We start from the raw sequence: 14,340 nt of genomic DNA, 5'->3' as shown, positions 1-14,340 counted from the left end.
GTGAGGGTCGGGGCGGAGGCTGTGGGGCGGCCTTGCCCATTGAGTGTTTGAAGGTTGCCGGTCTTGCTGAGCCGTCGATGTCGGGGCGCTGGAGGGAGCCGGGGCTCGGAGGGTGCCGTGCCGCTTTTCGGGGTGAGGGGAACAGCTGAAGCGTCGTGGGGTTGCCCTTCCTGCGAGCGCGGGAGTGTGTGTGTGTGTGTTTGCGGAGTTTCCCGCGGAAACCCTTCCCGTGTGAGGTCTCTCTGGAGGAGCTCAGTGCAGCTCTGTCAGAATACTTGTGCTACCTGCCTTGTGAGGAAGAAAGAAAAAACAACCCCAAACCAACCAAGTTGTGATTTGCAGTTTAAGAAGGCCCAGGCTTATTGCAGAAATCCATTCAAATCTTTATTAGTTTTTATTCTGCCCTGATCTATTTTTTCCCTTTTCTGTGTTTTGTGGGGACCAGAACTGATTTTCATTTCATCTTGACATAAGAAATAAGATTTTTTTTACAGTGATAATGATCATTCACTGAAACAGTTTCCCAATGGACATGGCAGGGTCGTCATCACTGGAGGTTTTCAAGATACGACTGGACAGGGTGCTAGATAATCTCATCTGGGCCTTTTCCACAAAAAGTTGGACGAGATGATCTTTTGAAGTCTCTTCAAATCTGGCCTGATACATGATTCTGTGATTTTTACCCATTGACATGTATTAATATGCTTTCAAAGTTTATTTTTATGTAAAACAGAGCGTTAACAAGAAGACAACTGCAGGGAGGATGAGTATTTCTGTCTAACATACTTGGAAGGGGAAAGGATGCAAATGGTTAGTTCTGCTTGAATAGAGTAGGTGGCAGAAGCATGAGATGATACTGAATTATCTTACCATAAAGAAAATGGTGAAGCTAAATCTTGCAGTTTTTTGGGGTTTAGGCTGTAGCTTGTAAGGTTTTCAGAAGATAAATGACATCTAAAAAGCAACTTGGAATAAGTTTTCCATTGTGGGGAAAAAAGCCACTAACAAACAAACCAAAAGAACCTCAACATCAAAAGGTCTTTGGAAGTATTAAAAAATATTATCACAATATGCATTTGGGTTTTTTCTGTATTAACATAGTTGCTTTGCTTTTCTAGTTTATATTTCAGTTCTTCGTACATTCAATGCTTCAGAACAACATGAAACACATTATGTAGGTATTATTTATTATCTGATGCCGTAATACTGGTGTCAGTTGTGTAGCCTTTTTTAAGAGTACTGAATTGAGTAGAGAGGTTCTGCTTGATAATCTCTGAACTGATGAGTCCCATAGTTCAGCGTGGTGTTTTGCTGACTTAGAAGCTTGGATCTGCAGGTAGTATACCACGTCTGCCTGATCCTAGGTGTGGTCCTTTAGCTCACATACTTAGTATGCCTTATTTGGGACACAATACTATATAAATGGTGCTGTGTAATGCTTCCACAGCTGATCTGACTTGTGTCCAGTTGTTGTGGCATTTCTGCACTGTGTCCTCAGGACGTTTGTTTCCTTGAACTCTTAGATAGCGTGCGTTGGTGTTCTGCTCCTGGATCTGACACAACTCAAAGATTGTCATCCATCTTTAAGTACTGTCTGAATGATAAAGTTGTGTGCTCTTTAATGACTCTTTCTTGTCATTTTAAATTGAAAAAAAATAGTTGAATGTGTGGAATAAGGATTTTTTAATTTGCTTTTCATTTATAAAATGCTCTGCAATATGAGTGGTGGTGATTTAGGAGAGAATCAAAACTGTATGTTAAAACAAACATTCATTGACTTTGTTTTGGTGATGTGTTTTGCCAAATGAGAAACAAGGGTGGTGGCCCCCTTAAATTCAGTCACAAGTGATTTAGGAGACCCAAAGAACCTTTAATTTGTAAAAACTCTTATCATAAGGGTGGAGGGACTTGAAGGGTGCCAATGTATTTAGAAAGAGATTTGTTACTTAGTTGCTTGGTAAGGGCCCTAAGAGTAAAAATGTGTAGAAAGCACACACTTGGTTGGTTGTGAGGACTAGGTCTAAGCTTGTTGTAAACAGCTGTTGCTGGTGTCCACAATCTGGAGTTCCTGGAGTTGCTGAGTATTACTTGGCCATCTTCTTGAATAGTTGTGTTACAGGAGTAACTTCTTTTTGTGTGTGTCCGAATGCAATGTGACAACTTACTGACAGAAAGCCAGTGAAGAGATGAGTTTCATGCTGTCCAAGATGCTGAGGTTTGGGCTTCTTTTTTGCTTTCCTGGGGTGAGGGCTAGTTCTGTAGCGGAATCCATTCATGAGTTTTGTGCTGTTTCTAATCCATGCTTCTGTCATGGGCGTAAATCGCAGGAAATAATGTTTGGAGTGGGAGGTGATTGGTCACAGGAGTGACTCTGCTTGTGAAGTGCCTGTGATGTTCAGTGTCAGAGTCAGACCTTACTTAGTTTTGAGGATCAAAAGCTGTACTTCACCTCTCAGCTTAATATGCATCTATTTTAATATATGTGTTACCTCATGTCTGTCCCACGTGGAATACATGTACCCATGAATATTTCTGCAGTAATGGCTTCTTCATGGCTTTAAATCTCAAGAGGACATCTGTGTAATTTGGTCAAGTGTTGGTCGGTACAACTGTCTGCTACCTGCCACTTTCTTTAGAGACACCAAAGGTTTTAGAAATGTGTGCTACACCTATTTATATCTTATGCTGATAAGAACTAATGCTACTGCTAAAAGAAGCTGTTGCGGCCACTTAACTCCGAGTTGGTGTATTTTATGTGACAACTGTGAAACAGGGCTAAGGCAGGTTCTTCTGCTGTTTTTCTCTGGCTTGGTGAGACACTGTTTTGGCAGCTGTACTCTGCTAATATTCATGCAGATCTGAAGCCTGTATCTTAGTCATCCTCATACTTGCTAAATTCTGAGAAGGGGTCCAGTCAACTTAGCAAACAGAGTTACTGTACTTAGTGAAGTACTGTAGTGGCTTTGGAAGACCTCCTGTCTTCAAATCTTCCCTCACTGATAAGGGGAGAATTGGAGGTGCTCTTTCCAGGTGTGTGCACTGAATCATTGTGATTTTATTCTGTTGTGCACAAGTCAAACATTTCTCATAGTGAGCATAATAGTATTATTTTAACCTGTATACCCAATGGTTCCCCTAACAGGGGACTACTTTATGCTCATTTCCATTGTGCAGCAGTATTTGCTGTAGCCCTGTGCTGCATAAATCTCTTACTCTCTTGCTTTTGTGCTCAGTGTAAATTGAAACAATTTCCTGTGCTAAATAATATCGTGTAATGGGGTATTTCATCAAGTGTTACAATGCTTGGAGCACATTATCTCCACACAAGTGTTTTGACATACTGCGTGCTGATTCTGATACTGCAGTGCTTCCTCAAATCCAGCAGACCTGTGTACAAAAATGCTGAGAACTGTAGGAATGTCTTTGGAATATAGGGGATCACCTGTGCGTTAGACTTCATGTTTAAGGCACTTGAAAGTCCCGTTTCCTTCTCAGTAAGAAACAGGCTTCTTAAATTTGATATAATTGGCAGGTGCCTTGCACTTCAAGATCTGATGCTTAAGAGTTGTGGATGCGAACTGAGAAACAAGTAAACAGTCATGGCAATAAGGGCATTTTCTTCCAAAATGTCTTCTATTTGACGGAGTTTGGCACTGTGTTTTTATGGGGACTTCCAAGGTGCCATTTCATGGTTTTCTCTGTCTTTACAGGAACTGACAGCAGCTTTGGAGAAGAATCCAGATGATGCCGAATGTTATTGTCAACGAGCTTATGCTCATATTCTTCTGCAGAAATATGCTGGTAACATATTCAGACAACACTGAGAATCCTCTTACAAGCGTATTATGACACATTCTTTACAGAAGATGCCTTCAATCTGTAGCCAAATGTAGTAATAACACAAAATGTTATCTGTAACTTAATATACAGAGTTGATAGTTAGGGCATAATGTTATAGTTTTCTTTGTTTTGTTTCTGTGAAACGTACAATGAATTAGGTACTCTGCAGTCCCAGCTTTCCGTTTGATTTTAGCGTAGTATTATCTCGGCAGCTTTCTTCTTTTAAAGTAGACTTATTGGGCAGATTTTAAGGTTTATGTTGTAAGCATCTTCCATCCTTAAAGACTGAATCCTGTCATGATGAGAATGGGATAATTGAATAATGCCTTGGAAAATGACTGAGTAACTTATGATTTGGTCTATTTATTCTTTCCAGTAAAACCCAAACAAACAGATTCACACTTTAGATCAAAGTAGAGGATTTGACTAAGTCATGCTTCATCTTACATTAAGCTCTGCAGCTGAATGAAGAGTTCATCCAGAGCAGCTGTGGCTAGATTTAGTTCAAACAGTGTGATTTGTGTGCAACACAAGAAAGTAACACAGTACACCGTACAACATTTTCACTACAAAAAGACTCACAAACTGCTTTTGATAACATATTATGTTCCTCACCTTTAAACTGATTTCCAACAGATGCAGTTGCAGATGCAAAGAAGTCCCTAGAACTCAACCCCAGTAATGCTGTAGCGCATCTTAGAAAAGGGTATGTGCTTTGGGAATATTATGAGCGTCTGTAGGGCAATATTAGTATTTGGATTATGGCTCTGTGCAAGCTTTTTGCAACACTGTGAATGAATGAATGTAATACCATACTGCTTATAACCCATCCATAATAAAGCTGTGGTTATAAGCAGCAATTTAGTTTGGGGTGATTATTTTAATATCCTGGCCTTTTCAAAAACACACCTCTTGGAACATTTAAATTCTTGCATGTGTAATTTTAACCAATATAGTGTGTAAACCAAGGATGTTGTGATCTTAAGAATGTTGATCACTTTGAAAAGTAACTACTGTTTCCTTGTGTTGTTCTTGTCAGGTTAGGTGAATATCATATGAAACATTATGCATCTGCTTTAGAGTCTTTCAGAGAGGGACAGAGGTTGGACAGTAAGTATTAAAATTTCTTGCATGCATAGTACTCCATTGCTAATCAGAAAAAAACTTTTTCTAATGTATTAGCTTAAAGTAAAGACCAAGACTTTATTTTCTTTAGAAGGCTAATGAATTAGGTGCCCGATCTGAGATGTCTGGGTTTTGGGAAGGCTTGTGCAATTACTGCATTAAGGAGTAAAACTGCTTAAAAATGTGTATCAAAGTAATTAGCAAGTGGTATATGACTATTCTCTTTATAAAATGGTAGGTATTTCCCTGCTTACGAATAAATGGTGGCAATGTGTGGTAGAAAAGTTTCTGAACAGAACAGACTCCTTATATGTGGCTGGAATTTCTTTGTTGTTAAATCATTTGATAGACTGGTCTTTAGAAAGAACTTGCGCCTTGATGAGTGTTCAGCCTGACAAAATGGATTTTTACCTCACATTAAGTATCGTGTAATTACAGAAACATCGTTATTATCTCTCTCTTTCCTTAAAGTGCTGGCCTCCCAGCTGGATCTCTCACATGTTTTAGTTTGTGGAGAATTAGAGGTGTTTTTTTAAAATCTGACTTTCTTCTGGAAGGAGGAAAGGAGTAGATCAATACAGAAAGCTTAGGTAGGGGACACAGGGAAGCATACAACAAAGCAATTGCAAGATGGTTGTTATTTCTTTCTCTTCCCTCCTGTCCCCCGTTTTGAATCATTCACCCCATTCTGTCCCTTCCCAACAGCAGAAGAAGATGGTAAGGAAAGCACCTTGAAAGGTTACCCAGAGCAAAGCGCACTAATCTGATAAGCATCATCATGATCTCAGATCTTTGTAGTATGTTGTCTTATCTGTAACAGTGGCTGGGGCCTGAAAGTTTAGCAAAAATGTAATTACTTTGCCTCCCCCAAATAAGCGACCTGCTCCTCTGATCTAAAACTGTAGTTTCATGGGAGCATAAGGTAATTTATGTTCTTGCTGCCAAGTGATTGTGCTCCTTCCTACTTTTGAGCTTATTTAGTCACTTCTTTCAATGTAATTAAATCTGCAGAAAAATACTATTTTAAAGGTATTTTTCCCCTGGATTAATGTGGTGAAATGGAGTAATGAAGGGTCTGAGTTCTGAAGTCAGCGGAAGTGAAGCAGCAGAGCAGTGTTGGGGCAGTGATGGTGGAGGTGGAAGGGGGTTGTGGTGGAATTGCAGCAGTTGTTAGTTGTTAGCTTAGTCTGCTCTGGAATAGGAGTTAAAATAGCAAAAAATTCCTGAAGTTCTTCCAGTTTTGGTAGTTTGGATAACTAGGTAGTCTCCACTAGTTTGTACACTAGAAAGACAACTATGTCTGCAGTCAAGCCAAGTTCTCTAGTATCTTCCTGTGAAAGGAAGTGATTCCTTCCAGTGGTTTCTGTAGCTTTCCTTACTTGATAGCTAACTTTTCATACATCTGACTAATCACTTCTGAAGTTATTAGAATGTTTTCATCTATATTTTTTTTTATATTCTTGCCCAACCCCAAGCAACCACTATGAATTTGAGGCTTTTCACGTGCATGGATTTTGTTGGCCTTTCTAGTTTGGTTGGAGTTGTTCAAAATACAGATTATACACTATCTCTTTGGGCCAGAGCATCACTTCTTTTTCATTCTGTTTAACCTCGCATCCTACTTGGGTTGTGGTGTACAACAACACACAGAGCTGCAGATATCTTTTTAGATAAGTCAGTGGATACCAGGACCCTCTTAGCTAATTCAGGACCCCTGGAATACAGCACAACCTTTTCCTGTGTTGAATTGCTTGACTTCTACCTGTTTGAATTTAATTTGCCATTGTTTTCCTGCTTACCTAGTTGAAGTGTTTTTGAAGCTTCCCAGTCCTTCCTGATTACGCTCTCACCTGAAGATAGCATCCGCTGTGCTTCCCCTATCTCATCACAGAATTCTGTAACCTGCTGTGATGTGAGGAGTCTCCTGAAGACTGTTCTGAAAATACAGATTTTTAGTTGATTCTCTTCCACATATTACCTAATTTGCTGGCAAGTTTATGTCTGTAGTAGATTTTGCCTTTGCAGTTCTGTGGAGTGTTTGATGGATCCCAGGTGAAAACAATTGTGAGCATAAGCATTTGCGCAGAACAATTAACTTCCAGTTAAGTGCAGCAAGTGCAAAATGAACAAAGTGCAGAGGGAAAATTTGCCACATACTGTGAAGCAGATGATAAAGAGAGGATATTTGAGCTGTTGCTACCTTAGAGAGAGCTGCTGTGGTGGGTAATTCTTTGCTGACAGGGCTGGTCTCTTTGCCACAGGAGGGGACAGAAGTACAGCGGTATGTGTTGCCGTTCCCTGCTGATGTAAAGGCTTTTTAAAACCTTAATCTGGAATGCTAACAATGATGCGCTTTCTACTTGTGCTCATTACTGGTGGGACTGACAGGCCCAGGGTACCACAGCAAGCTTTCCATTCTCCACCTACAGGGCAATCTCCACAGGACATGACGTGGTGAATTGTTGAATGTGCGATGTTTCTTTTTTTATGAAATAACATTAGGAAGCAAGATTCCTTTTGTTCAACCATGAAACTAGATGTATGGGCATTTTTGGACTTCATTAATTTGCCTTAGATTGAGGAAGCGGTGTGATCTGTTACTCTTCAGTGTGTTATGTGAATGTAGGACAATTACACTCTGATTTTCTTGGTGTTTTGTTTTGGTTCTTTGGTTTGTTTTGCCTAATGAATTTAGTAAAGGTGCAATGTGTCAGCTTTTTAAATAAATGCCTTAGTAGGTACTATTCTTGTATTCTCTGACTTGGGTTTTCATTAAGTGAAGACCAAGTTAGGTTTTCTGAACTAGAAAGTTATTAAAAGCTGTTGGTAAGTTCTTTGGGAGGATAATGCAATTATAGAGCACAAAAAAAAGTGTTGCCTTACATAAAAAGTTCTGGGATGCAGGGAAACAGGCAGTAGTTGGCAAGAGGGATCTTCTAGAAAAACAGGGAAAATGACAGTGGAACTTTCTTTTAAAGTTTGTGTTGCATAGCAATCTTGTCATAGGCTGTAGTTAAAAAGAGAATTCCTCACTTGCTGCTGAAAATCAGGGGCTGGGTCAGTGGACAGTTGACTTAGGTTCCCTTTGCTTAGACTCCTGAACCCACTTCATGTAATTTCACTTTTGATTAATAAACTTTGTTCCCAGCTGCAAAACTAGGAAGTCTTTTCAGAGCTCATCTGATTCCATGCCTTGGTCAAAAGCAGTATTAACTTTGAACTTGCATGTATTTGCTCGGGTCCTTCTACTGTAGATTTCCAAGTATCTCCAAGACTGAAGATCCCACAGCCTCTTTGGGTGACCTGCTCCAGTGTTTGACCACTCTCTTAGTAATAGATTTTCCTTATCTAATCAGAACTTACTTTGCTGCATCATGGGACCTTTGTCCTGCTTCCTTTTGCCATGTACTTTTGAGGGCAGTCTGCAGTCAGTCACCTGAATATCTTAAGTGAATAATTGAAGACAGCCCTTGGAAACCCCAACAGAACCCTCTGATAGTTAATTTTGGTTAATTCCATCTGAAAATAGGTATCTCCTTTGTAGGATTTGCTAGGATGTAGAAAAGACTGCAGCAGTCAGTGACTGATTGTATTGTCATGTCAAGACAGCCATATTATTATTAGCATTTTTATCTTTTCGTAGCAACAACAGAAAGATTACATAAATGTTACTCAGCTTAAAATGTAGATAACTGGTGGGGATGGCAGAGGTAAAGAAAGAGGAAATGGCTTGAGGAGTGGCATAGCAATTTTAACACCTAAGGTGCACCATAAAATTGATATACATTTTATATTTGAAGGAGTTGGGTGGATACTTTGCATAATTGCAGTGGAGTCACATTTGGTGTTACATGTGTGTCTGCTGGGAGGTCTTTTGTCAAGCCTCTTCCAAGCTGCCTGCTGGATAGTTGGCTGCGTGAGCTCCCTCAGTGTGAATCCTCTCTGTCGTAAAAAGATAAAAAATTTTGCTATCTTTAGTAGTTGGTCAGTAACGTTGCCACTTTTTTACTTTCCTGACTGTGAAAGATTTTTCTGGGAATTTTGTTGAAATAAGATGATTACTCTGTTGTTACACTGCTGCTTTCTAAGCTATTTGCTACTTTCCAGTGAATTAATTTCTGTTTGTGGAGCTTGCTTCCTAGGATATCAAGGTCTTGCTAAACTTTTAAGTGATTTTGATTCATAGGGCAAAATTGCCGTGTTTGTATTTCTGACATCCCCGAAACTTCAGAAGTGTTTATAAGTTTGTGTGAAACCACCAGGAGAAAATACTTAGTGTTTGGGAAAACTTGTGCAACTTGGGGTTGTCCTCAGAACAGACTGTCTCCTCTGATATTTCTCTAGAGAGGAAGTGTGTGACCATTTGAAAAAATAATTTTAAGAGTAATGGAAAAAATGTGTAAAGCTGTACTTCTTGCTTTGCAAACAACTATGTAGCGGTTGAACAGGCTGGAGAGCAGTAGCGTATTTGGGTCAGTTCAGACAAAATCTAGTGTCCTACAAATTAATTTGAAGTTAATTAAATATAACAGAGTTAAATAGGAGAGTTGTATAAAAATAATTAAAGCTTAACTGGAATGGCAGAGATTACAAGAAGATAGTAGGACATAACACTGTTTTTAGTAAATTGATGTGAGTTTGGGGTGGTCTTGTTCAAGTTGGCAAATGTGATGAGTTCTTCTTTATGCGATATGTGTAGTGCTTGAAGAGTTTTAATGTTAGTGTTTGATCTCTTCTAGATGTAGATGGTACCTTTACTATTTGGATTAAAAGATGTGAAGAAACACTAAATGGTAAGAAAAAACACATTTACTTGATAAGGGATTTGATATGCCCTGTGCTTTGAAACTCTGTCATGCTTTTCAAAGGTGTACAGCTTACCTCTTATTTAGAACAAAATAATTTATTTTTTTAAAGTCAGTTTTTCCCGTCTCTTCTTTCTCTCAGAATATACATCCTCAATGCTTCCATACTTCAGATGTAGAGGAATATTAATATTAGGTTTTTGATATAATAATTATCTGTGATGGGGGAGTACCTATTTAAAGTTGAGACAATCATAATTAGTTTTAACTTGTTTTCATACACAACTGCTAACTAATTTTAACTGTGAGAGCACAGTGTCAGCTTGCTTTCTAAAAACAACATTAAAATAAGTTTTCAAGTCTTGCTGAATATAAAGTTAGAAAGAGGTGGAAATTTGGGGGTTTTACTCCCTGATTTCATGTGGAGAGAGTCTTAGGTTCTAAGTGCTGCTGTGTTGTCTTATCTGTGATAGTTAGTGAGCGTGAGTATAGTTTCCTTTTGTACCTTCCTACAGGCTGACACCCCTGACAGTTAACTCATTTGCAGGGCTTACACTGCCTGTGGATTTCAGTGAGATATAGCTGAGTAACTGCTGTAGTTTTTTCCTCCACCTGTTGTGACTTCCCCTCCTCTTGGTGGTGCACACTGGAAAATGGGACAGTAGAACGTGTCCACCTCAACCTGTTGAATAAAACCAAATAGAGAAACCTTTTGTGTTGTGTAGGAATGAACAAATTTCTGCGTTGTGATAAAAGTTTGCTCTTTCTGCTAATCAGAACATGCTTTATATTACAGTTGTTCCTTTAAATACTAGAGGTAAAACTGCCATTAACTCTTCTACTGTTGAGGCTAGAATAAATGCAGAATGTCAGGAGTAACTGAAGAAAGCTACAATAAGTGCATGTCTTATAAGTTCAATGTCTTTTTCTGAAAGTGCAACTTTTTTTCTTTCTGCAGCATCACAGACAGAAGTGGTAAGATGTTTTCCTTAATGTGTTTACTGTTTCCATTTCTTCAAGCTAAAGTGTACTTCTGGGCTTCAGCGGCTTCTTGCAGCTTTCAGACTTTAAAAATAATCTTTTCTATTGCATGAAATTCTGAAGGATTTAACTTTTCTTCTAAACACGTGTTCTTTTATTTGAGACCAAGGTTGCCAGATTTGAACTCTGAAAACTCTTAGGAATGATACGCAAATCTGGCAATTACTGTGCACTCATTGAAGTGAATTTTAACTTTCTGGCTTGCAGTCTGTGGCCTGATTTACAAATTATCCAGCTCATCTTGTCAATACTAACCTGCTTGTGACTGCTAGAAAGTAACTTTTTCCCAGTAACTTGCAGTTGGTTTGTGCAAACTTTCTTCCCCTGTAACTTGTTCAACTTTGTTTCCTTTTTTTTTTTATTGGAAGTCTTCAGAAGAAATGTTGAAATTGATTTTTTTGTTGTTGTTGAAACAAACAAAAAAGGAATTTGCATTGTGTTATGCTCCCACTATCATAGTTGCTTCCATTTTTTACGTTTTAAGATTATGGTAGAGGAGGAAAGTGTACAGATAACATGGTGGGTGTATATAAAGACAAACCTTACGGTTAAAAAGTTTTTATGTTTAAAATTTGTACTTTAAGTTCTCAGATCTATTTCAGGCTTCCTTCATGACTTTTAGATTAGCGACATAGCCACTGTATGTCTTCTAGGTACACTTCTTATCCAGGAAGAAAATGAGTTAGAGCTGAACTTACTGCTATTTATAAAATTTTAAAAACCCAATATATTCCAAGTTACAGATGGATATATCTAATGTAAATCGAAACTTTTTACTTCTTAATCTGGCATAAATAGCTGAAGCTCTTCACAGTTCTAGCCATAAATTAATGCTCATACATAAATCAAAGGCAAGCAATCAGTATGAAAATGATTTATGCCTTTGAAAAGTACTTCATGGTATGTTTTCACTTACACTGATGTCACTTTCTTTCCAATGGAATATGCTTCAACTAGAATACACAGCAGCAGCAACCTCTGCCACCAAAGATCAAGTAAGTTGACTTTAGCTTTACTGTGAGAATTAAAATAATGGACAATAACTGTTCTCTAAGTTGGTGATTCTAGAAGCAAGATAGCGACTGTAGAAATTATTTTTTTGGGTAATTTTAAAAACGTGGCAGTCTAAGTGAAATGTTTCTCAGTGTCATCACTTTTGTTCAGACTGAATTGTACTCCCAGGAGATGATGCCTCACTGGGAGAGCGGGGAATGCAATAAAGCTTTCTGGCTTCTGTTTCCTATTGTCATGCTGAGCTAAATTCCAAGACTGCCCCATTGTGCCTAGTGTAGGTAATGCTTCTGAGACACTTTTAAGATCCTGAAATAAAAGTGACATTTAATTTATAGAAGGCAAACAAGATTTTGAATTTGATTAAGAGGGTGACCTGATTTTGATATGCTGCTTGATTTTAAGAAGGTTCTTTGTTCTTTAGCTATTTATCTTGTCAATTGTGCAACTGCATTTTTAGAGGAATGGGAAGAAATCTAATTTTGTATGTCTTCTCTCCACCATTAAACTACACAATGTACTGTTCCAGCTTTTTGTATACTTCTGCATCTCTTTGTGATCAGTTTTTCCACTTTTTTTTTTTCCTAGATATGACTGGTACCAAACAGAATCTCAAGTAATTGTGACTATCATGATCAAGAACGCACAGAAGGATGATGTCAGTCTGCAGTTCTCGGAGAAAGAGGTGATTTGTGCTGGTTATTGATACACATCCATAGGTTCCCTAAGATGCAGTAATTAAAACAGCGAACATCATCTGCTGCAATAGCATGAAAAAAAATGGTACAGGTGGTCTTCTGTCTGAGCTTTTTTTATGTGCAGTTATGGTGTGTATGTGTGTGTGCCCAGCCAAGTGAACCGGGATCTATTGCTGCAGCAGTGTCCATAGGATGAATACACAAGTGGTAGTGTGGTGTGCACACATCTGGTTTTGGACTGCTTGCGTGTTTATAAGGGTGGGGGAAGAAGGGATCTGAACTTAAAACGTTTGAGTATGCATGAGTCTGGAGGAGGAATGGACAGAGACAAGGTATTCTAAAAGTATTTATGAATGAGTAGTATTTTTCTTTAGGACAGTTCCAGAAAAAGAATAAATGTTGGTGGGTGGGTTTTTCTTGCTTTTGGTATCACTAAAATTGTTAATGGCAACAAAGTAGATATTTCAAGGAAGTGCCGTAAAATCTTCATTGTAATCCTGTGTGTGGTACCAATGACATTCATGTTTAATTTAGCTGAGAATGTTAAAGAGTTAGGTTCTTATTCTCAACTAAGTTGATACTTTGTGATCTACCAGGAGTATCTGGTCGTTACTGTCTCTTTTAGATTGTTAACGTTGTGTGAGTGCTTGCCAGGTGTCCTAGAGGGGAAGTTGCAGATTGTTTTCTTGCTCCATTATTAATGTGTTCATACTCCATTTAACATATAATTCTGCCCCTCGAAAATGCAGATCAAGCTGACAAGATAATGGACTTTTTGGGTACTAACTGGCTAAGAGTTGAAATCCGTTTGGTTTTTTTTAAGTGTACTTTAGAAACGCCTTGTTCAATAATGCAGGAATACAATGGTGGTGTCTGAAATCTGATGCTTTCAGTCCCCTAGTGAATGGTCATTAATTTAATCATTCAGTCTTGGTGCTAAATGACAATCCTTTACTTGGAAATGGAAAACTGCTCTCGAAAGATGACCAGAGATATGTTTTTAACTGTTAACAGATGAATGCATCAGTGAGACTTCCATCAGGTGAAGACTACAACTTAAAGCTTGTTCTTCTTCATTCTATAGTGCCAGAGCAAAGTACATTTAAAGTGCTTTCAACAAAGGTAAGCTTCTTAAAGTGTAAATTACTTCTTTTACTGTTCCTGGTATTGAAAATGTTCCTGTTCTCTTGTCTCCGCAACAGTCATAATACCTTGCTTTTCGTATAGAAATGCTTTTTCTTTCTTCAAGGTGCCTTTCAGTCAGTGGCAGGCTTTCTAAACTTGTGCAAATATCAGGAATACTATTATGATGGTGCTTACTGAAGTGCAAATGACAGCTATGTTGAGGGTTCTTGTTGCTGTACAAAGAGAACTGTGGTCGTCACTCTTAAAATTTGGGTATTAGGGAAGTATGGATTCCTTTCTACTAAACTTTTAGGAGCCAGCATTGTCTTCTGAAGCATTGTTCTCTTTGTGTGTCCGAGAAGTTAGTCAGACTTTGAAGATTTCAGTGTAGAAATAATTCTTTACCCTTTCACGACCTTTTCTTGCTGGTATAGGTTAACCACATGGTTAACTGTTCCTGGCTTTTCAAGAGTGTGTATTCCATGCTGTTCCTGGAAATAGTACTTGCTTGAGGACCCTTGAGAATGACATGGCATGAGAGACAATGCTTGCGTCTCAGCATTATGTGTCTTCTGTATTATAGGTGTAGAAAAATAAGAAACTGACTGTGGCCTGTCATAGCATATGTTGTTGGTATAACGCACAGACAGACAAATGCTTTGTCTGTAGAGCCAAGCCTGAATCTCTGAAGCAGG

At 38.5% G+C, this 14,340-nt stretch overlaps 1 protein-coding gene across 1 annotated transcript in view; it reads left to right on the top strand.

Moving 5' to 3' along the window:
- Window positions 1-77: 77 nt before the first annotated feature.
- The window catches only part of SUGT1 (SGT1, suppressor of G2 allele of SKP1 (S. cerevisiae)), a 25,622-nt gene continuing 11,359 nt past the window's right edge, over window positions 78-14,340 (top strand). Inside the window, exons 1-9 of the mRNA XM_010194083.1 lie at window positions 78-132; window positions 3,679-3,801; window positions 4,477-4,546; window positions 4,880-4,950; window positions 9,705-9,758; window positions 10,729-10,745; window positions 11,781-11,806; window positions 12,411-12,507; window positions 13,535-13,642. Of these exons, the coding sequence (XP_010192385.1) occupies window positions 78-132; window positions 3,679-3,801; window positions 4,477-4,546; window positions 4,880-4,950; window positions 9,705-9,758; window positions 10,729-10,745; window positions 11,781-11,806; window positions 12,411-12,507; window positions 13,535-13,642 (621 nt within the window). The remainder of the gene's footprint in view (window positions 133-3,678; window positions 3,802-4,476; window positions 4,547-4,879; window positions 4,951-9,704; window positions 9,759-10,728; window positions 10,746-11,780; window positions 11,807-12,410; window positions 12,508-13,534; window positions 13,643-14,340) is intronic.

The sequence above is a fragment of the Mesitornis unicolor genome, unplaced genomic scaffold, assembly GCF_000695765.1.
Source record: "Mesitornis unicolor isolate BGI_N332 unplaced genomic scaffold, ASM69576v1 scaffold36621, whole genome shotgun sequence".
NCBI classification, from domain to species: domain Eukaryota; kingdom Metazoa; phylum Chordata; class Aves; order Mesitornithiformes; family Mesitornithidae; genus Mesitornis; species Mesitornis unicolor.
The sequence above is the reverse complement of the archived record's forward strand: the minus strand, read 5'-3'. Positions and strand labels throughout refer to the sequence as shown.